Below are 23476 nucleotides of genomic sequence, written 5' to 3' on the forward strand. Positions count from 1 at the left end.
TAATAGCAATAATTTTATATAATAATAATAATAAATTAAAATTATTTTCAAATGTCATTTTATTCTAAAAATGAACTTATATGTAAAAGTTCGTAACTTTTAATTCCTAATAAATTTTGCAGAAAATATAAGATGATGTAGGGTCCGGTTATGTTACAGCAGCTGTAAGTAACAGTAATGACATGACTAATTGACCCATGTAACAGCAGCACGTGGCGGTTAAATAGGGATATAAAATTATTGAACTAACCGATTGTAATCCGGTTGCAAAAGCTGTCAACGGTAAGTCATTGTACCGTACCCAACAGCAATTTCAAAATTAAATTTTTTATCCTTTCGTCCCTCAATGCACGATCCAAATTAAACGGGTTTCAATATTCTCCGATTACTCCATTCATAATTTAAGTTGTAGCCATCATTTCAACTTCCCAGCAGAAAAGAAAAAAAAAAGCCTACAGCAAATTTGAAAAATATCCATCCACCAACATATGATTTCATGGTTTTATTTGTACAACTTCTGGTCTTAACACTTTAGTGCATGTTTAGTATTATTTACTCAATGAAAAAAATATTTTTTTTCAAAAAAAAAAATACTTAACTAATCCAAAAAATTTATTAAAAATTTTTGTGTTACATAGTTGTATTTTGAGTAGAGTTTTTGAGAATTAAATAAACTATTTTATATCCACTATTAAAAACTCAAATTTTAAACCTCTTAGCAAGTTTTTTATTTAAGTTCAATTATCTAAGATACTCTTAATTTATTATATAATCTTATTTCATTTCTTTCATAATATATATAACTTTAAAAGCTTATTTATTAAAGTACTTTTTAAAATTTTTAAATAAAATTTATCATTCACAATTCTAATTAATTTTTTTTCATAAAAGCTCTACTTTTCTCTAAGCTTTATGAAAAGCCATATTAGATAAAGCTTTAAATAGAAATTAAAATTTTGCAACGTATCATTAACCACGAACCTTGGATAATTTATTTAGTATAGGAACATAAGTATAGCATTAATATTAGATTTGAGAATCAACATCTCTATCTTCTCTCATTATCATCCCTATTATTTTTCCTCTTTTCAAATCCTACATATACAAGCTATTGGAAATAGATATTTAATAAATGAAAAGAAAATTTTCTTAGATATTTAGGGAAGCATTAGCTCTAATATAGATCCAAATTATAAATTAGTATACACATTGAGTCACCATGAAAGACATAGATTTAAGATGGAAATAAGATTTATAACCTATAATTTGATTTTTTTTTCCCTTTTAAATTTGATTAGCGGCTATTTCATCAGCTGGTTTGTTTGAAATAATCTTGGACTAATGCAACCTGTAATCTATTTTTCGTTAAATTCAATATTATCCATTGGATTTCATATTCCCAAATCCAACGATCCATGTAGGCGGTTTGTTACTTACACAAGATGTAACATAGTGGCTGCCGATGATGTAATGTAATCAAACACAAAATGAAAAGTTGTTGTATGTTGAACTGTTGCAACATAGGCGGACCCATGATTACAACAGCTGCTCTTACAGGTTAATAAAATCTCGACAATACTTCGTACTATTTAATGTAAACGACGGCGTTGGTATTTAGCGGACGGCAAAACTATCCGTTAAACCCTGTACTAGCTCTTCTGTAGCGTATCCAGTGGGTGACTTTGTTCTCTGTCACCCACAACAAATATTAAAATAATATCTCACGCCGTCGCGCGTAGGGGTGGGCAAAGTCGGTTTGGATCAGTTTGAGACATATTCTCAAACCGATCCAAACTTATCGGTTTGAAAATATTTCAAACGATATCAACTTAAAAATTTTTCAAACCGAACCGATCCAAACTGACTGGATCAGTTTGGATCGGTTTGGATTCTTGGTTTGAGTTTATTAGCTAAAAACCCACTTCTTTTTTATTATTTTACCTAATGGATCAGTTTGGATCGGTTTGGATTCTTGGTTTGAGTTTATTAGCTAAAAACCCACTTCTTTTTTATTATTTTACCTAAATTTTTTTTTTTTGTGTCCGTAATCCAAATTGATACCTCTTTTATATTATTCATATCTACTTTGACATTTACATAATAATTCAAAGATACATCCAGACAAGTTTACAACATAATACATCCTAATAAAGAAGTTCTTAACCTATTCATTCAAAATAAACTCACAAAATTAAAATAAAGTTGAACAACATTTGACAATTAAAATATTGTGCATCTTGTCCGTCAAAACTTATGGCCTAATTAGTTTTGAATTTGTGAAAATCTGCATAAAATGATAAATATAATTAGTTAGATTGCTTAACTTAGAATATAATGTAATTATATAATATTTTTGGATTGGATCGGTTTGAATCGGTTTAGAATCCTTTCAAACCAAAATCCAAACCGAATGATGTCGGTTTGTAATTCAATAAACCGAAACTAATTTTTTTACTAATGAAACTAATCCAAACCGATCCAAATAATCGATTTGGATCGATTTAAATCAATTCGGTTAAAATATGCCCATCCCTAGTCGCGCGGTCACTCTCTAAAGCCCACTTGTTCTCTCTCTCTCTCTCTCTCTCTCGGTTGCACACTTTTTCACTTTTTCTTTCGCTCAACTACTACGCAGCATGAATATCTCCTCGGTGAAGTTCAACCACGCCGGCCCTATAACGGGACCCAAGTGGGCCGGCTTTAGGCCCACTCTCCACCTCCGCCGCAACAGCGACGTCGTTTCTTTCGAGTCAAGGACAAAGGCGGGGGCTGCTCCATCTTCGTTAACCGTGACGGCCAACGAGTTACCGAGTCAAATCGAGTCGCTGAGTCAGGTCTCGGGCGTGTTGGGTTCCCAGTGGGGCGATGAAGGCAAAGGCAAGCTCGTCGATATCCTTGCCGAGCACTTCGACATCGTTGCTCGCTGTCAAGTAACACCACACCTCTCTTTTATTAAAATTTAATTAATTATTATGATCATTTTAGATTTTTATTTGCTCAGAAAGGAGAAAAAAAAAAAACACTTGTAAGTGCTTTAGTTGACGAGAAATGTGCCTTGATTTTACTTGTGTTTCTAGTGTTTTGGTGAGAAGTGCTTTACTTGAAAGGGCTTTTACGCGAAGTTGCTTTTACATGCTCTTGTGAGATTTGATTTTTGCTCCAAAGGGCTGTCTACAAAAGTACTATCAAACACACTGTTCAGTTGTAGAATTTTTGTACTGTGACAACCCGTACACTAATGTCTGTGCGTATAGGTGCTTTTGTTTTGCCGTACACAATTCAATGGTTTGTTTGCGTTACAACATTTAAGGCCGATTTCTATCTTTTAGCAGTTATTTTGGAACAGTTTGCTGAACCTTTTTTTTTTTGGGTTAATGTTAATTTAGGTTGTAATCAGATGGTTATTTTGATTTCTGGTAATTGTAAGCCTTAAGCATTGCTGATAACAGGGCGGAGCTAATGCTGGTCACACTATCTACAATGCAGAGGGAAAGAAATTTGCCCTGCATCTTGTTCCATCAGGCATTCTGAATGAGGATACTGTATGTGTTATTGGAAATGGAGTTGTGGTGCATCTGCCAGGCTTGTTCAATGAAATTGATGGCCTGGAAGCTAATGGAGTCTCCTGCAAGGGAAGGATTTTGGTGTCTGATCGGGCTCACCTGCTCTTTGATTTTCATCAAGAGATAGATGGACTTAGGGAAGCTGAGCTTGCTAAATCATTTATTGGCACAACCAAGAGAGGAATAGGACCTGCTTACTCCAGCAAGGTGATCCGAAATGGTATTAGAGTATGTGACTTGAGGCACATGGATACTTTCCCACAGAAGCTTGATCTTTTATTATCAGATGCAGCTGCAAGATTCCCAGGTTTTAAGTATACCCCAGACGTTCTCAGGGAAGAAGTTGAAAAATACAAGAGATTTGCCAAGAGGCTGGAGCCTTTCATCACTGATACAGTGCATTTCATGAATGAGTCCATTGCTCAGAAGCAGAAGATTCTGGTTGAAGGTGGTCAGGCAACCATGCTGGATATTGACTTCGGAACTTATCCATTTGTGACTTCCTCTAGTCCATCAGCTGGCGGGATTTGCTCTGGTCTCGGCATTGCTCCAAGAGTTGTTGGTGATCTAATTGGTGTGGTTAGTGGTTACTTTGTTCATCTATTCCTCTTGGTTTCTCTCTCTCTTTTGTCAGGGAATTGTTTCTTTTGTGAAAATAGGCTTGATTCTTCAAAGGAAAAGCATGTTGATCAAAGGTTTTTTAAGCTCTTAACTTTGTTCTTCTTCTATGCAGGTAAAAGCATACACTACTAGGGTAGGTTCTGGTCCTTTCCCGACTGAAATTTTTGGGCAAGGAGGTGACCGCCTTAGGTTGGCCGGGCAGGAGTTTGGCACTACTACTGGTCGCCCTCGCCGTTGTGGTTGGCTTGATGTTGTTGCATTGAAGTACTGCTGTCAAATTAATGGTTTCTCTTCTTTGAATCTCACCAAATTGGATGTTTTATCAGAGCTTCCTGAAATTCAGCTTGGTGTTGCTTATAAACAATTTGATGGTACACCAGTCAAATCATTCCCTGCAGATCTTCTACTGCTTGAGCAATTGAAGGCAAGTTCGTTTTTTCCCAACTCATTAGATACTTAATATGGTTAAAACGGTAATATTATATATTGCATTGACTATCATTGTTTGTTGCTGATTTGAATATCACACATAATAGGAAGCACAGAAGGGAAAAAAATGTCATCTGTTGATGGCCTTTTCTTCATTTGAGCTACCCAAACAGTGAAAGACAATTGAAAGCTTTAGTAGTTAAGAATAAAGATATCTCCCATCCCACCATTGGTTCTGTAATACTGCCTGACAACCATATTGAAACTTCAATTTGATGCCAGTAAAATTGTAGGAATTACCTTTTGATTTCAGGTACAAGTACTTGATTCCTCTTTGTAACTCTTGTTTCCTTCCTGTGCGTTTAGGTCGAGTATGAAGTTTTACCCGGGTGGCAGTCTGATATCTCTTCTGTTAGAAACTACTCAGACCTGCCAAAGGGAGCACGTGAGTTCGTGGAGAGGATAGAAGAACTTGTTGGCGTTCCAATCAATTATATTGGCGTTGGACCTGGGCGTGATGCTCTCATATACAAGTAGGATAACAATTGAAGTTGCAGTGCTCCATAAAGCTTTCAAGGAATTTTAATTGAATTTATTCCCCAGTTATATACTTGACAGAGATTTTGGGGGCAAAGCAGAATTTGATTTAGTTTACATGAATTTAGTGTACCAATTATGTGTCTCCACATCTTGAGGCCACTCTGCATTGCATTGCAGTGTGTTGCATTGCGTTATTATTTTGATTGTTGTATCAATCAATTTTGTTGAGCTGCTACAAGAGATTAGAAAGCTGACAGAAGGGAGAGTTTCGAAAAGCCAACCTCAACACTCCTTTCAGGCAGCATTTGGGTTACAAAAATAATTTATTATTTTCTCAAACCTGTATTAAGAGTCGAATCTCAGGTCTATTACTTACCATCAATAACAAAACTGGCCTCTTATAATCTTAGATAATTCTGTAAGTACGTTTTTGCAAATCCCTTTTTGTAAGTTAAAGATTGATTGCACATCATTTTTCATATATGCTAAGAAAATTTGGCTAAAATTTAGTTTGGACATTTTATATCAATATTAATTTAGATTTAGCCAATATCAATATAGTGAATGCTCACAAAAAACTAGTATTACGACTACGCATATCAAAATATCAGAAAGGAGAAAATCTATTATCCATTCATTGCTAAAAAAATTAAAAGGGAATATTGAGAAAACGGTTTATTTGGTAACGCTTTCATTTTCTGTGTTTTTGTGTTTGAAATGAAAAACAGTAAAAATGTTTTGCACATGTTTTTTTTAAAAAATATGATGCTTTTAAAAACGCAGACCCGCTTCACGCTTCGCCATTTCACTCTCTTTGTTTGTCTCTAAAGCCAAAGCAGACAGAAAGCGGAGAATCACTCAGCAAGAACACAATGGAGGGAAGGAAGACGAAGGAGAAACAATCAGCTGTGTCTCTTCAAGAATTCGTCTCCGTTATGGCCCCTTTAATTGACTTAGAGAAGGTTTCTTTTATCAACCCAATTCTCTTTTTTTTTTTTCATTTTTACTTTCTCATTGTCATTTACCTCACAAACCAATTAAATACGGTCTCTTTGGTCATAGGAAGCCGAAATATCAGCCTCTATCACTTCTGGGGCGTCGAGAAATCTTGATACAGCTCAAAAGAAGGGCTCCACTATTCTTAATTTGAAGTGTGTTGATGCTCAGGTTCTACTAAATTTATACGGGTTTATTTTTATTATATATAATTTTCTTAACGGCCAAAAAAATTAGAGATTTATTTACTTTTTGAATTTGATTATGATAATAGACAGGACTGATGGGGAAAACTCTTCTTGAGTTTCAATCCACTAAAGGAGATGTTCTTCCTGCTCACAAGGTGTTTCATTTCTGTCCCATTTTGTTTTCATTACTGCAATGAAAATTGAAGCATGGTATCTTTAGTGTTAGCAATTGAATTGAAGGTTGGTGAGGCATAATATGATTGTTTTATCAGATATGAGTAAAGTATTTTATTTTTATTGCTTCCATTATGGGTCTGACTACAGTGTGCACACTTCATGTTTGATTCGTAAACATGTTAACAGTTTAAGGATTAATGTTATTGTTATCCATATAAGGTTTCTTGTTCTCATTTGTTATATTACCAATGTGACATTCCATGCTAATTTCATTATTAGTTTGGTGACCAATTTTAGCAGTAGGAAAATCTCTCCAGCATCATTAACAGAATTTTCATCACGAAATCATACAAAATCCATCAATCATATGATCGATATACGGAAAAGAATTTGTTAGCACTGGACAATTCATTAAGGGGCTTATAAATCTGCCATTAGATACTGTAGTTTTCAGTCTGTTGTTGTTCCCCTTCAAGTAGTTCTCGTTTTCCTTGTTCTTCTCACTGGAGATAGGGATTCATTATTTCTTAACTATTAGGAAATGATCCTGACTGTGTTTATGTTGACTCATAGTGAAATTTATAACATTCTTTTGCTTCAATTCCCCATTTACTCCTCTTTTGGGAATTCCTGATGTATCGTTGACCTGGTGCAGTTTGGAACCCATGATGTAGTTGTGTTAAAACCAAATAAAGCTGATTTAGGATCTCCTGCTCTTGGACAAGGTGTAGTCTACCGGTTAAAGGTAATTTTGATTTTGGAACAGGATTTCGGGTGAATTTGTTCTTACTCATCTTTCCAGTTGTGCATGATCTTCCTCTTGGTGCCTCGTGATCACTGATTTGGTGTTTTAATGAACAGGACTCCTCAATCACTGTTGCTTTTGATGACATCCCAGAAGAAGGTTTAAATAGTCCTCTACGCCTGGAGAAGCTGGCAAATGAGGTATGCTTTTTGAAATTTATAATCTGTTGTGAGTTGTATGAGATGAAAAATCATTTTTGTTTAAATTTTTGGATTTCTTCTATTTCCTGGTGTAATGTTCGTGTGGAATTAGCATCATACCTTTTGTAATGTTCGTGTGGAATTCGTATCTTTGTATCATGTGAATAGCAGTGGTTGAACTTTAATAGAAGTATCATATTCTACATTCATAATTTTCTACTGTACATATGGCTTGTACAAGCCACAGAATTCAGAAAAGGTATGATGCTAATTCATAACACCTAGTGGGTTATAAGGTGTTAGTTCAGTCATCAAATAGAATGAGCTTGCTTACTGAAACGGGCATAATATACAGGTGACTTACCGTAGGATGAAGGATGCCTTGATTCAGTTGAGCAAAGGTGTGCAGAATGGACCTGCTGCTGGCTTAATACCTGTCTTATTCGGAGAGCAAAAGCCAACAGTGTTGAAAAAGGACATTGCCTTCAAACCTTTTAACTCTAACCTTGATCACTCTCAGGTGAATAAGAAAACACTTCTATATTTCTCCTTTCTGGAAGGTTCATGAGTCTTTCTTATTCTTCTTGTTTAGTTTGTTACTGTTTTTCAAGATATTTATTTCTTTTCAATATGATCAATGGTGAAAATATTTTTGATATCAGAACATGTTAACTCTCCAATCATACAAGTATTTTGCACTTGAGCATATAACATTCTCTTTTTATATGAAAATCTAATTCTGCTTGTTATTTAGAAATTCTGTATTTTGGTATATCTTAGTGATTACTGAGCAGACTCTATTGTCTAGTAGAGAAGTAATCCTGCTCAGATATTTTGGCTCAAATTAGGCAATCAGACGGTTGGGCCTTATATAGATAATTAGCATGGTCCAAATGATCAGATACATAGAATCCTGTGATTTAAGTTTGTGTTTGTTCTTCATGCATGTTGGCTTTATATATTTGGATATTTAGTTGCAAGGTTTATCCCATGCTTCTTTTCTCACTAACTAAAGCACGTTCTCTGCTTTGCTTTTGTTTCACTTGTCTATTTTTATGTTTGTTCAAGAAAGATGCCATTTCAAAGGCCCTGTCATCAAAGAATGTCTTCATGCTGCATGGACCCCCTGGAACTGGAAAAACCACTACAGTGGTAGAAATTATCTTACAAGAAGTGAAACGTGGATCAAAGATTCTTGCATGTGCTGCTTCAAATATTGCTGTTGATAACATTGTTGAACGGCTTGTTCCTCACAGGTATAGATGCCTTTATACGTTAGGAAATGATATCATATGTTAAATCTTGACTTGGACTATGGTAAAAGTATTTGGCAAAGCCATAGATGTTCTAATTTTATCATAATCCCAATATTGTCCTTTTTCCGTATGAACATGGTTTACCGTTATGGATAACATAGTGATGGCATGCAATGCAGCTTGATTAAATAATTAAGAATGAAAAATGTTATACTCTTGAACTATGCTGCCAATTTGTGGTTTTGGTACACTTCTGTGATTTTCACAATTTGAATTTTTCCTTAATAGTGAAAATATGTGCTTTGACTTGAATAAATTACTACCATCCTGATCAAATGACTCTGGATTGCAAAATAACTTGTAAGGGTCTGTATTTCGATTTCATATAGTATGTGTTAACTTGGTTTTATGTGGTAAGTTATTATACCTAAAATGTATTTTCATTTCCACTTCTTTGATTAGAGTAAGGCTGGTGAGACTAGGGCATCCTGCGCGTTTACTACCTCAAGTGTTGGAAAGTGCACTGGATGCACAGGTATGTATAAACCTGCAAATTTGAAAATGAGAAAAAAAGAAAACCGGAATTCAATTTTTCATTAATTTTTTTGGGTACATTTTAAATACCGCCCATTCACTGCACTCATACGTTCATGAAAAATGAATGCATACTCTGTTATCAGTTGCTAGAACTCTCTCTTCTAGTTACTGAATATGGCAGTGTAATGGAATATTTCCTTCTGGATTATTCAGTTATTTGACATTCTTATACTTGGTTATTTTCTGGTAGGTTCTGCGAGGGGATAATAGTTCTCTTGCAAGTGACATCCGAAAAGAAATGAAGGTATAGAACTAGAGCTACACTATTATTCATATTTGATGTTCAACTATAAGTTTTCTTTGCCCTTTTTTTAAAATTTTTAATGATTTACTTTTGCCTGGATATGAGATTGAGAACTTTCCAGAAAGATGATACACCACTGTTATAAGCTAATCAGTCCCAATGGTTCATGGAAGTCATTAGTTGGCATTCCTCTTTTGATTTTTTATATGAGCAAGAATGAATTTCATGCTTGCCTGACAATATTGATTTTATAAATATCTCAATATGTCTTTACGTTCTTTTTAGGCATTAAATGGGAAATTGCTGAAAACCAAGGACAAAAACACTAGGAGAGAAATCCAGAAGGAGCTTAGGACTCTTTCCAAAGAAGAGCGTAAAAGACAGCAGTTAGCTGTGACAGATGTGATTAAAAATGCAGATGTAGTGTTGACAACTTTGACTGGTGCAGTTTCTCGCAAGCTGGATAATACATCATTTGATTTGGTAATTATTGATGAAGCTGCTCAGGCACTTGAGATAGCATGCTGGATAGCTCTACTGAAGGTACTGGTGCTTATTGCAGGAATGTATGCATAGGCTTTTGAATGCGAAAACATGTTTATACACTTAAAACAAACAGTCACAGGCTTACATTACAGGATCTTAATGCACTAATTTTTACTCATATCGGATTGTTAATGATTATTCTTTTTGGGTGGCTATTGCAATATGAATGTGATCTTCAAAGAGAGTTGACATAATTGTTTTTGCTTCCGATATGTGTGTTTTCTTGTTAACATATTTGTGGTGAATTAATGAATTTCAGGGGAAAAAGGTTTTGGGTACTAATCCTCAAACAATATGTACTTGTTTCAGGGTTCAAGATGTATACTCGCAGGAGACCATCTTCAGCTTCCTCCAACCGTCCAAAGTGTGGAAGCTGAGAAGAAAGGATTAGGAAGAACTCTCTTTGAGCGTCTTGCAGACCTTTATGGAGATGAAGTAACGTCTATGCTGACTGTACAGTATCGCATGCATGAGCATATTATGAATTGGTCATCTAAGGAGCTTTACAACAGCAAGGTACTCCAATCTTTTCTGGATGCAGGCTATATAGTTAAAATAAGTAAATAAACAGAAGTCAAATTTTGGCTTTTCATGATAGTTCACAGTCATTAATGATTACAGATCAAAGCCCATCCAAGTGTTGCAGCACATATGCTTTTTGATCTTGAGGGTGTAAAGAGGACATCTTCTACAGAACCAACCCTTCTTCTCATAGACATAGCCGGGTACACTGTTTACTGCTGGAATTTTTTAAATTAATCTGTGTTCCCCATAAGCTGTAAACTCCATTATGATGCATATGAATATTGTTAATTGTTCATGTTGATCTGCTTCAGATGTGACATGGAAGAAAAGAAGGACGAAGAAGATAGCACAATGAATGAAGGTGAAGCTGAGGTTGCCATGGCCCATGCAAAGAGATTGATTCAAAGTGGAGTCCATGCTTCTGATATTGGAATTATTACCCCTTATGCTGCGCAGGTATGAAAGTTCCTTTGGTACTTTTTCAACAATCACAATTAATTTCACAACTCGACGCATTTAGGGACTGTTTGAATTGGTTACCAAATAAATGGAAACATAGTAACTTTTTCATGCATAAACTCTGTATATAATTTATTTTGCAACTTATACTGCAGGTTGTCTTACTGAAGATATTGAGAAGTAAGGATGATAAGCTAAAAAATATGGAGATCTCAACAGTTGATGGTTTCCAAGGGCGGGAGAAGGAGGCGATTATTATTTCAATGGTTCGATCAAACTCAAAGAAAGAGGTAGTCTAACCATCCATGCTCTACTGTTGTTGCTTTTTAGCATTTAGATATTAATAGTCTCACTGTGCCCAAGAAATAAGTTGTAAAAATGGTTGCAACTCAAGACTTCTTTTGAAATATTTCAGGTGGGGTTTCTGAGTGACCGCAGACGAATGAACGTGGCAGTGACACGAGCAAGAAGACAGTGTTGTCTTGTCTGCGACACTGAGACAGTAAGTAGTGATGGGTTCTTAAAGCGATTGATTGAGTATTTTGAAGAGCATGCTGAGTATCTAAGTGGCTCAGAGTATCTCAATGAATAAGGATCTGCCAAGAAGACTCGATGTAAACTCTGTTGGGCCATTTCAATCTATTGATGGTAGAATATGATTCATAGCGTATCAAATTACTGAAAATTGGAGCAGTAGAAAGTTGATTTTATCCAGAAGTTGAATTTCTTGCGGTTGTTGCCTAGTCATATGAAGTATAGGCTGGTTAGACACACCCCATTCATCTGTGTTATGCATCATGCTAAACCCAGGTATAGTGTACATGTGCTGATAATAATGATAGTTGATGAGTTTTACAAGAATATCGATATGCAATGAACGACTCCGCTCCAGACTTTATTTTGTGTCCAAAGTAAATTGTCTTCCGGTTAGATTGACTGCATACGGGGAGCCTTATAACATCACGAGAATTATGAAGTCTGGAGTTGTACTAGAAATGCCAAGCCAGTTAATAGTGACTCTGAAAAGAAGAAAAAGGATGCCGATGGGCTGATTGGCATGCGAAAATACTATTTACCATGAGTTAAATTCCGGGTCAAACCCCGAAACTAATAAACAATGCTATTTCAATTTTTTTTGTTTTTTTTTCGCTTTCATTCTCCCTAAAACGACATCATTTTAGCTTGGTTAAGGCAGCAACGACAGTCCCAAATTGCTCGTTGCCCTAAATTGCTTTCTCTCCTCTTCGTCTTACTCTCACCACAGCCATTCTCCTTCTATTTCTATGTTAGACCACTGCTTTCTTCCCCTTCGTTTCACAACTGGTATCATTGTCATTGGTAAATGATACTTGCATGAAGACTTAGTTAGCAATTTAATGAGATGTCAGCATTACATGTATATTTTATTTGGGTTTTTCTCACTCTATGCAAAAAGAGCTTGGGCTAAGAGAAACATCTGAAATCCCCAAGCAGATCATAGGCGAAACTTATGGACAAATAAATTCTGGAAGTATAGTACAACAACTATAATCAAAATGTAGTATCACTATTCTTAGAAGCAAGAACAATCACAGTGGTCAAAGCGAAACTTGTAAATTTTGTGAAGTTCTTCAACAGATTTTTTATTTAACTTTGTCTGATTTTCCTTTATGGTTTTTGAATTTGTCGGAGAGGTTTCAGAAACCCAGAAGGATGCAGAAATTTTTAAATCATTTGAGCTTCTTTCTTGTTGAAGAATTCTTTTCCAGTTTTCCTGCTTTATGAAGTATGAACTGATCCAATTGAGTAATTTGGGGTTGTCGTTGCTGCCTTAACCAAGCTAAAACGACGTCGTTTTATGGAGAATGAAAGGAAAAAAAAAAAGGATTGAAACGGTGTCGTTTATTGGCTTTGAGGTTTAACCCGAGGTTTGACCCGAGATAAATAGCAGAACTCGATTGGCATAACCCGTGCACTCTAGTTTGAATACATGAGTTTGATTGGGACTAAATTCTTCTCTTAATTAAATTGGTGGAATTGGGCAGAGATAAAAATGTCTTTTTATTAATAGGGTGGAATAAATATCCTTTTAGTATAGCCTAGTTAGTATTGATAGTCTTAATAGAATTTTGACTATAAGTATATCTAAGTACTAAAAAAATATGAAAAAAAAAGATATCCAATCAAAAGAGTAACAATTAATGTGGGAATTTTGTAAAGGGTCATGGGAAGCTTGCCAACAGAGCTTTGCTTTCTTAATTATTACTGCAACGTGGCATATATATTTAGTGGGTATGTTTGTCGATGCATTAATTTCTCTCCAGTGATATGCCTTAATGAAACTTGTAGTTGTCATTGTACTTCATAGACTTGAGAACTCAAGTCATAATTAGTTTGGATTATAACATCTTTACGTAAAGATCCAATCCTAACTATTTGTTCATCTAACTATTTTTTGGCCGGCAATACATTTTTTCATTTTTCATGCTCATTTTTCTTCATGCAACTGAATTAAATATAGACTGGAAAGTGGAAACAAGATCATTACTATAGCTGCAAGCCTGGAAAGTTGAACTTTCAGCTTCTACAGCATGTCTCCTCTTTCTTTCTTAATGGTCAACAATGTAACGAAATTTCTCCTATGATTCTTTAGTACTATCAGATAGGGATTAAAGCAGAGCCTGCAGTAGATCTAGAACCAAGTACTCTATAGACTAGTCTGACTGATAACATACTATATTTCTATGACAATATAGTGATTGGTGAAGCAAACGTCAAGTTCAAAATCAGCTGATTCTTTCAGAAGTTCCAAATGGAGGTAGGCAAAGTCACCTCTTCTTGAACATCATAAAGCTGGAAGCCTCCTAGTTGATGATGACCTGCAATTCCATTTCCATGCATCTCGATCAGTGCATCCCAATTGAAACTCGTGTCTGCGAAGGCTGCAAGTTCACCATAATCTTTCATTGAAGATTCTGATTCTGCTGCTCCTGAAGAACCTTCCGTCCCTTCAGTTACCTCAGCTTGACTCTCTTCTTTCAGTATCCCCAGTTGCTGCAGAAACTCATTTAGATCAATCTGCTTCTTCTCTTCACGCCATCCCAGCATATTCCCAGATGAAATTTCGACCTCTTTCTCCCTCACTGAAACAGCCTCTAAAAGGGTTTTGTCACCAATGCATGTAGTTGGAGCTTCGACTTTTGATTCCCCGGAAGATGAACTAGAAGAAGAGGTTTGATTAAAAACCCCATTTTTCTTAAGCTCCTCAAGCCTTTGGTGAATAACATGAACACTAGGCTGAGCATTTACATTAAGCAACCCACAAGAAGGGAACATTGAAATGAAGTTCTTCGAAGGCACCCATTTGAACTTATTGTGTGACTTATTGTTTGATGAAGGATTATTATTGTCAGTATGAAGATGGGGAAGATTGAGATAAGCGTCAGGGCCATATAATCTTCTAGCAGCTTCATCATAAGCCATGGCAGCTTCTTCAGCCGTTGCAAAAGAACCCAACCAAAGTCTAGTTCTCTTCTTGGGCTCTCTGATCTCAGCCACCCATTTTCCCCATGTTCGTTGCCTAACCCCTCGGTATTGGCAAGAAGCATTGAGAGGGCCACCTTTGCCTCTTGTTGGACCTTTCTTCCATGGCTTTAATGGGGATTTTTTGTAACTCTCCATTGGGATTTTGAGTGAAAGCTCAGTGAAGTAAAGAGAGTGACGGAGTGAATGTGTGAAGAAACGGGAAAGAAAGGCGCGGAATATGTAGAGTGTGAGAGAGATGTTTGATTTAAATGTTTTCACGTTTGGGGAAAGCTTTTTTAAGCCCCCATTCGACCGTTACTGAGATCCCCCCCAAAAAAAAGATCTATGAATTTTTTCTTCTTAAAAAAATTAGTTGTTTTAATAATTATTTATTGTCATTATTATTGACAAATAATGTGATCGAGATACTCTATAGAATCAAAAATTTACTTGACTAAACATAAAATTGTGCAATTGGATTCCACTTCTCCTTGAATATCAAGTGTCATTATCGTTATGTTGATTAACATTAATTCTAATTTTTTAAGTAAGGTAGATTATAATGATTTTCAAAAGTAATTTCTACAATTAATCGTCATTGTGTTAATCAAGATTAGTCCCAAATGCTAAACCATCCATTGTTGCCGTGCTAATAATAAAGTCAAGGCTGTTTAAGGGGAGTGAGAGAATTGTTAAAGACTAAACACAGCAATAATTTCATTTCATTATCGTATTTTCATGATTAACTTTGGAGTTGAAGTTACTACTTACAAATTAGAGTTTTAACTAGAAGAAGAAATCTTATCACCAAAACAAGTACACTACTTTTGGGCCCGTCAAATTAAATAGTTTTATGTAACTGTAATTCCAATCAGAAGTGGATTGATTAGAATGTTCTTAGAATGATTATTGGATCTGCTTGTTGTGTACATTATTAAAATTTCTTACTCCTACAGAGCCAATAGGGGTCATGCTTTTAGTTTTAGAGGCACGGTGGGACAATCAGGAAACTCTTTAACATAAAAAGCTTCCGGATTATTATTATGCCATCAGTTCGACAGATAAAATTGCATAAAGTAGCTCACGGGCAGGATGGAATTTCAATTTTCAATATTTGCTCAGAAGAAAACAAAACAGAGGTCAATGATAGCTTGGTGGGTCTTTGACACCTCATCAAATTTAAGCATTAAAACGGAAAGCCAACAAAGTTCTGTTACCTTTGCCAATCCTGGGTGCATTCACGACCTACTAAACTAAGGGAACGAATAAATTTAGATGTTTTATTTTAAAGGGAAATTATCATTCGTATACCTTTTATTTATTTCGTTATTAAAAATATTATAACACTTTGAGAGTGTATCAGTCGTTCATTTTAAATTGATAAAATGTATCAGCCGACCACCAAACTGTTAATTGTCGTTTGAAAGTTAATGAAATTATAGTGAATTGACGATTTTACCCTTAAAAATTATCACTTGTATATCCTTAAATTCTCTTTTTATCACTTGTATACCCTTAAATTATCATTTGTATCATATGAAAAGACCAAATTACCCTTTTGATGTTATCATATTTAAATGGCAACTAACGGTTTGGTGGTCGGCTGATATATTTTATCAACTTAGAGTGGACGATTGATACACCATTAAAGTATTATAGTATTTTTAATAATGGAGTAAACTAAGGGTATACAAATGATAATTTTCCTATTTGAAAAACCATCAAATAAATAAATGAGGTTTATTATGATTCTTTCGGGTGACAAATGAATGAATTCTTTTGGGTATAAATAGATTTTGCTTTTAAGTGAAGCCTGACAGTGAGAGTGCGTCTCTCCCTCGGATCCTCTATTTTGTATAAAAGTGGAGTGAGTAGTGTGAGTGGTGAGCGTGTTTCTTCTGCAATCTTACATAATAAATACGCATGAGAATGGATGAATTGAATTTTGCCATGCCACCACCACCTCAGATCACAAAAACATTTTTGATTTTCACGAGCTTGAATTTCACTTTCACATGTTGTACTGCACCTTCACAACCTGATTCCCGGGACTTGCTTCACCTTTATCCCATGCAAGTGAAATGCAATCCCATTTCTCTCTTTCTTTCTTTCTTTCTTTCATTCTCAAGGCCTGCAACACCAGATTCTTGAATTATCCTCATGTCATGTCACATGTTCAATTGAATGAAATGGTAATATTTACTTTCTGACATGAGTAGATATGTATGCATTATCTGTCAGTGCCTAGACTGAATCCAGAAGACATTTTTTTTTTTTTAACCAAAATGAGGAGCACAAACCCCAATTTCTTGATATAAATGAAGAGATGAGAAGATCGATTGTAATTGTCTCATTCAACATGAAGAGAGCTAAACTCTTGGTCACTTTTTGGCATCACAATAACACAATCCAAATGTGAGAAATGATCTCATCAGACAAGGACAATTACCTAGAGTCAAAGATTGATCTGGGTATCTTTGCTTTTCCAACTTGGTTCACACATAGCTGCAACAAATTATGTAGGAAATGGTTCTTCAGAATCACATGATTAACGACACAATTTCATAGAGCACGTAAAATCTAGATCATTGCTGTTTCAGAAGTTCAATCCGAACTGCAAAATACACCCCTCTCATCTGAAGCAGCACAGACTCACCGAGTTAGATGTTTCAAAAGACGATCCTGTGTAAATTCTGATAAAATCCTCGCCATGTTTTGGTTATCTATGCTGCCCACCTTGATTCAATAGACCAATCCTCCCATGGATGATCATTATCTAAGTCCACCAAGAGTGATTTCATGCTAAGAAAACTTGTAGAAGAAATACATAAATCTCCTCGAGATGGATGCTAATTGTTACTCTTCCCCAACAAAGACAACTTTTCAATTGCATTAGAAGGAGAAGCAATATCAAGCTGATTGCTTATCATTGCCTAACATCGTTTGCCCATGAGTATACACGAAATAGAAAAGAAAGGGGAAAAAAAAAAAGGCAGTGTACTTCTGATTAAACATTCAGTACTAATCAGAAGAAAGAAAGATTATTAAGACATTACAAGCTATCATCCTCTAACCTTCCATCATTGACAACACAATGTAATTTACAGAAATGAAGATCAAGGGGTAAACTAAAATACAACAATAATATCACTTTCTTTCATATTCACATGATCTTTGACTGTCAGGAGCAACAAAAACACCTGTCCCCCAGAAAATTGAAGAGGTGGAGGAAACAGGGAAATCTTTTTACATGAGCAACCTGACCAGAAACTGAACAGGATGATAAAACGTCATTTAGACCTTGGGCTTCCTTTGCACATGTTTCTCCACTTATCCTTCAGGTCTATTGCTGTGCGACCACCGAAAAACACAGAACTACCAAATTCTAATATCTTCTTCCATGGGATAATTCTGTCGTCAACACTAGCAAATTTCTGCACTCCCTTCTGCAAAAGCAGTAACAGGGGTTAGTATCTGATACTACCCATCTAAATGGAAAAGGGAGGAAGTAATAATTACAAAAGATTGTAGGTAAGAATTTATAATGTGAAAATTCGTATTAATGATGCTAATACTGAGAGACTCCTAATATTTCATTGTGCCCATAATGTAGCAGACATGAAGGAAAACAAAATCTGGAATTTCACACTTTCAAACAATGATGTATCTAAAATTTAGCATTTTTATGAAGAATATGACCTTCAGAAGAAAGGAAGTCCAATACTATTGTCTTTTGACTTACATGTCCAGGGAAAAAAGGGGAAATTACCTTAAGTATCTCTTCCTCTTTAGCTGTCCATGGAACTTTCTTTCGTCTCAACTGAGGAATAGGCGGGTATGTGCTGAAATATGAACAACATTTATCATCAGTAATTCACTTCAATGGAATGTGCAACTAATACTTTCAAGGCATTAGACATGCCTGTCATAAGTTGTAACAACAAGAAAAATTGTTAACTCTGGATGATGAAATACTTACTAATGCGTTTTCGGCCTTCGGAATCGTATCGAGTAATTAGAGATAATAAACTTATCATCTTCACTTTCAGAAATTTCCTCTTCATCAATATTAAGAGCAATAACAGGACTTTCTGGTGGATCACTAGATTCACTACTTGCAGGCTGTACATCTTCCTTCTGAAGTTTGGCTTCAGCTTCTGTATCATCCATAGGCTCAACATATGTGTTTGTACAGGCTAGTTTACCACACTCAGGAGGTGTGCGTTCTGGTTGACCTTCAAGTCCTCTTTCAGAAGGGCAGTAATTATCCATATTTTCTTCCACTACCTTATCTCCATTAGAGATACAATCTCTCCCACTAAATGCATTGGCCTCTTCTTCTCTACAAGGTGAATTGGCATTAACACATGATGCAGAAGTCTCTGCCTTTTTCTTATTAGCACTATGTCTCTGACATAAGGGGTCACTAACATCATGTAAAGGCTCTGCCTTTTTCTTCTTAGCTCTATGTTTCTGACATAGTTGGTCACTAACATCATGTAAATGTTGACCATTTTGATTTTCTTGGTTGTTTTCTTGCTCTCCCACATTCCCATTTTCATGAATGTCTTTATCTCCATTGCTTCCTGAATGACCTGGGTCTTTGCTGTGTAATTTATTGGCAAGGTCCATTTGATGACACACAGAGCCCATTTGCATAAATGCAGCTAGTTCTTTCCTTGCCACAGAAGCTCTTTTCTTGGCTTCAAGGTACTCTGAAATGGAGAGAGTATATGCACAAAAAGGGCAATGAAAGTTTCCCTTTTCATCAAATTTTACGGGAAAACCCAAGCAGTTTTCATGCACCGCTAGTGGGCAAGTACTGGAGCTGCAAGATAGCAACTGACCATCCTTGTTACACTTCACACAAAGGTTTTGTTCTGTCCACCCACTCGTAGCCAAGGAATCATGACCTAATGCAGCTTGGGAGCTCAAAAAATGACTTTTCTTCACAGCAACATCAATTCTATCATTATGGTATGCATCATTATCACTCAATGTTTCTTCTTCACAAGAATGTTCCACTTCACCTCTAGACTCATCCTCAGTATCTTCGTGTTGAGTACCCACAGAGGGTACGCGTTCAGTAATATTGGCTTCATCCACTGTTGCATTTTGAACAGGTTCGGCTCGAGGCAGTCTGGCAGCATTATGGCCATCCTCTGCTTGATTATGCTGGATTTGGTCATCATTAACATCACCATTCTGCCCAAGCCTCCTCAAGTCATCGCAATTGTCACAACCATCATCCGGAAACTGGCTTTCCTCCAGGCCTGCATCTTGAGATTGGTTTGAAAAATGGGAACCTTCTCTGCCAGCCACTGCAACATCTCTTCCAGAAAGAGGTTCCACCATTTCTTTGCCACAGGTAGGAACTGATATCTGATCTGCAGACTGATGGTTACTAATTGCATCCTGCTTATGCTTCTTGGCATTATAATTGAGATCACACTTCTCCTGGACTCCATTGGTGTGTGCTGCCATATCTCTGGTAGCCATGTCACCCCTACTCCTCTTAAAAGGCAACATATTTCTGATATGCAAATTATCTCTAGGTTGTCCATCCCTATTTTCACATGTTGAAGGAAGCAAATTCTCTTTTTCTGACATTGCCAGGGCATTATGATCGAGATCACCAACACGAGCTGTGCCACACTCACTTACACACGTCAAACCACTGCTTTCCTTCAAGGAGGCAGCCAATGGATGTGTTCCTTCAAGAATTGTATCTTTCAGCTGTTTGTAAACCAAATAAACCACACAAACAGCAAATTAAGATTCCTAAGTTATAATTCATTGTACTACAACAAGAAAAACAATTAAAAAAAAAAAAAAACTTACGTGTTGTAAGGCACATTTAGGCATCAAAGCTCTTTTATGCATAATAAAGGGATGGACATCCCATTTCAAAAGCTCAGGTCCAGCAATATTCAGATCAGAAGCTGATGTCTGACAAACAAGATTGTCACGGCTCAACATCACAGAACCAAGGCCAATATGGTTTCACAGATGAAATGGTATCTTAAATTTTATTTCTTTAAAATACGCAATCAAATAAATAAATGAAATTGAAATACATTACCTCCTGGAGTATTTGCTGGAGAACATCTTCGCAGCTTTCTGATAAAGCAAACCCAACTTTGTTCTCCGTACAAGAAAGACCGTCATTATTAACTTTATCACTAGAACCAAACAAATCCTCCAAGCATCTCAAGGCAACCATTTCCCTTGTGACTTTTGCCAAATCATCCGGAATTTCTGGAGCCGTTTCAATCAAATCTGGGTGCAAAAAAAAAAAACCCCGTCAAACTCTAATCAATCCTCACTTCTAAACACAATTCAAAATATCATATCCATCCTCCAGTAGCAATGCACACGTACCATGCAAAATAGACGTATCTACTTCCTTGAAGCTTGCCAAATACTCAATTATCCAAAGCCACAGAAGGCTGGAACCCGCAGACGAAAAATCAGCCAGACCATCCATCTTTCATCAAAAACAATTTTTTTCCGACCTTAGCCGCACAATTATTCCGGTAACCTAAATTCAGGTGATTCGCATCCGCTCAACCTGTCAACTACAACCATCATAATACAAGTTTTCAGGGTTTTACAATCGGCAACGCACGAATTGCATAATAAAAGTTAAAAACACATTGTTTCTGACACCACGCAGAGACAATTCGCAGCCATTGCTTCAAAGTTGTAATAGTAATGCCTCTGATAACATAAAAATAAATTAAAAATATTCTTTTGAACTGATATTAAGCAAAGCTCGCTCTTTTAGCCTGGGTTAAATGGAAATTCAAAATTTAATTTACTTTCCGCAATCGAGAGGAAATAAAAAATGAAAAATTGAAAGCAATAGAGGGTTTAATGTTGAGAGAATCGCAAAGCTGATTACCTGGGAAGATTCGAACGTATGAGTGAATGAGAAGGAAAGGCCGTTAACGTCGAGCGTGTTCGTTTGAATCGAGCTCTCTACAAACAGGAAGCGTACGAGGGACGAATCGTTTGTTAATTTTTATAATTATTAATATTATTTTTTAAATTTTAGGTTATGGTGATTATTTTGAGAGGGGGGTGTTTCCGTCCGCGGACTTGTTATTGGGGGTTAATTTGATAAATTTTGGGAGTGTAGGGAGTTTATAGAATAATGTTAAACCCCGGATGCTTGTAAAACTTGGATAAATTTTTATTTGGGTGAGATATTTTCACCACAATTTGCGAAAACCCATCCGTTTTGGAAAATAATTAAAAAAAATTCACAATACTTTAAACTAATTCAAATAGATAAAAAGTTTAAACAATTAATCCAATAATTATTTTTTTCCATAAACATCTCTTGACCATCTTTAACCACTAACATAATTTTGACAAAATTTTAATATGAGTATTTATTAAATCATTTAAAACATGAGTTATGCGGGACATATAATTTTTACCGAAGAGTAAAAACTTCTATGCTATGTCATACATAATCGATAAGACATGTCATATATTGAGACAAAACTATGGTGCAACTGTGCTTTCAGCTATTGGATCCAGTCATTGCTCTCACCATAACTGGATCCAATGGCTGAAAGCAACTGTGGTATGGTATCATAGTTGCACCATAGCTGAATCCCATATATTGATGAATTTATAAAAATATTTCAAAAAAATTTTTACTCTAAAATAAAATATCAACAGCATGTTATAGTTATTTACTTGTTGTAAGGCTCTGTGTGGTAACATGCCAAATAAATTTTATTTAATTAGAGTTTTTATTCTTAGACTTTAGAAGTAGAGCTTTTACTAAAAAAATATTAGTTGTTTAGTTGTCAATGAAAGTTTTTATTAAAAAATTATAAAATTAATTTAATAGTCAAGTTTTTTAAAGTTATATTATTAAAATAATGAAATAAGATTGTCAAATAAATAGAGAATCTATTAAGATATTTTAACTTTTTTTAAAAAGAACTTTTCAACCTTCATTTCTAAAAACTCAAAATTTAAACTTTTGTTAGTAGAGAAAAAATAACTTATTTAGTATTTGAAAGCTTTATTAAAAAAATAAAGAAAAAATAGTAAAGTTTTTTATAAGAGTCTATAGAATTAAATAAGTATTTATGATAACTAAATGCTTATTTAGTCATACCAAGAAGGCAGTAAGTATAAATAACTTGACTATAACCCTATAAAGTACTACATTGCGTCTTATGAAAATTTTAATTTATGACATTTCATCTATTTTTTGAAAACAAACAAGACAAGTCATGCTTATGTAGATAATAGGATATGTAATCGAGTTTGTGAAGTTATAAATAACATCTCATACATAAATGACTATAGGTACAATTTTCCCTATAATTGTAGTTATCTCTTAAACACAGACATAATCAAATTAAATACGGTGATACTTTTTATTAAAATGGAACGACCCCAAATTTTAGGGGGAAACTGAAAATAACCCATTTGATTATTTACATATATAACATGAAACGATAAAAATTGTTAAAAAAAAAATTGTATTTTGCTATTTATGTATTGCCTAGAGCCTTAGGCCCATCATGCTCAGGAGTCAGGGCATCGAATGTAAGGCTTTCATCGTTGGGTTGCACGATTGCATGTCTTTTTATTTGTTTAATTGTTTCTATTGAAAAAATTTCTCAATTAAAAGAAAAATTAACACTTAAAAATGATCTAATGTAAGGCAAAACTACGTTACCACTGCCGCGTGTAACCCGCTTTTGCCTCTTTGTGATATTAAATTTTATTGGGCCCCTTTCTTTATTTTTTATTTACAATTTTAAGTATGGTCATTAAATTTTACCTAAATTATCCATATTATTTCTTTTACAAAAGAAAACTCGCAAAATAAAAAATGATTGTAAATCCTTGCCT

At 35.3% G+C, this 23476-nt stretch overlaps 4 protein-coding genes across 4 annotated transcripts; 2 read left to right on the forward strand and 2 right to left on the reverse strand.

Moving 5' to 3' along the window:
- The first annotated feature begins 2541 nt into the window (after positions 1 to 2541).
- On the forward strand, positions 2542 to 5567 carry LOC102626965 (adenylosuccinate synthetase 2, chloroplastic). The gene is made up of 4 exons (XM_006493840.4): positions 2542 to 2930; positions 3450 to 4142; positions 4297 to 4608; positions 4980 to 5567. Exons 1-4 carry the CDS (start codon positions 2637 to 2639, stop codon positions 5148 to 5150), a joined length of 1470 nt encoding a protein of 489 aa, XP_006493903.2. The 5' UTR covers positions 2542 to 2636; the 3' UTR covers positions 5151 to 5567.
- A 376-nt stretch (positions 5568 to 5943) lies between these two features.
- Positions 5944 to 11947, forward strand: LOC102627247 (uncharacterized). The gene is made up of 15 exons (XM_006493841.4): positions 5944 to 6115; positions 6216 to 6320; positions 6424 to 6492; positions 7170 to 7259; positions 7376 to 7459; positions 7815 to 7979; positions 8528 to 8715; positions 9178 to 9250; positions 9503 to 9556; positions 9842 to 10099; positions 10412 to 10618; positions 10724 to 10827; positions 10939 to 11083; positions 11242 to 11376; positions 11502 to 11947. Exons 1-15 carry the CDS (start codon positions 6026 to 6028, stop codon positions 11676 to 11678), a joined length of 1944 nt encoding a protein of 647 aa, XP_006493904.2. The 5' UTR covers positions 5944 to 6025; the 3' UTR covers positions 11679 to 11947.
- Positions 11948 to 13694: 1747 nt separating this feature from the next.
- Positions 13695 to 14914, reverse strand: LOC102627534 (dehydration-responsive element-binding protein 2F). The gene has a single exon (XM_025093739.2). The coding sequence runs from the start codon at positions 14744 to 14746 to the stop codon at positions 13865 to 13867; it is 882 nt and encodes a 293-aa protein (XP_024949507.2). The 5' UTR covers positions 14747 to 14914; the 3' UTR covers positions 13695 to 13864.
- Positions 14915 to 17493: 2579 nt separating this feature from the next.
- Positions 17494 to 21650, reverse strand: LOC102627827 (uncharacterized). Its single transcript, XM_006493843.4, has 7 exons — positions 21495 to 21650; positions 20972 to 21168; positions 20673 to 20869; positions 20432 to 20539; positions 18570 to 20326; positions 18360 to 18432; positions 17494 to 18036 (listed from the first exon to the last, which is right to left on the reverse strand). Exons 2-7 carry the CDS (start codon positions 21075 to 21077, stop codon positions 17881 to 17883), a joined length of 2397 nt encoding a protein of 798 aa, XP_006493906.2. The 5' UTR covers positions 21078 to 21168; positions 21495 to 21650; the 3' UTR covers positions 17494 to 17880.
- Positions 21651 to 23476: the final 1826 nt, after the last annotated feature.

The sequence above is a fragment of the Citrus sinensis genome, chromosome 9 (assembly GCF_022201045.2).
Source record: "Citrus sinensis cultivar Valencia sweet orange chromosome 9, DVS_A1.0, whole genome shotgun sequence".
In the NCBI taxonomy this organism is placed as follows: Eukaryota; Viridiplantae; Streptophyta; class Magnoliopsida; order Sapindales; family Rutaceae; genus Citrus; species Citrus sinensis.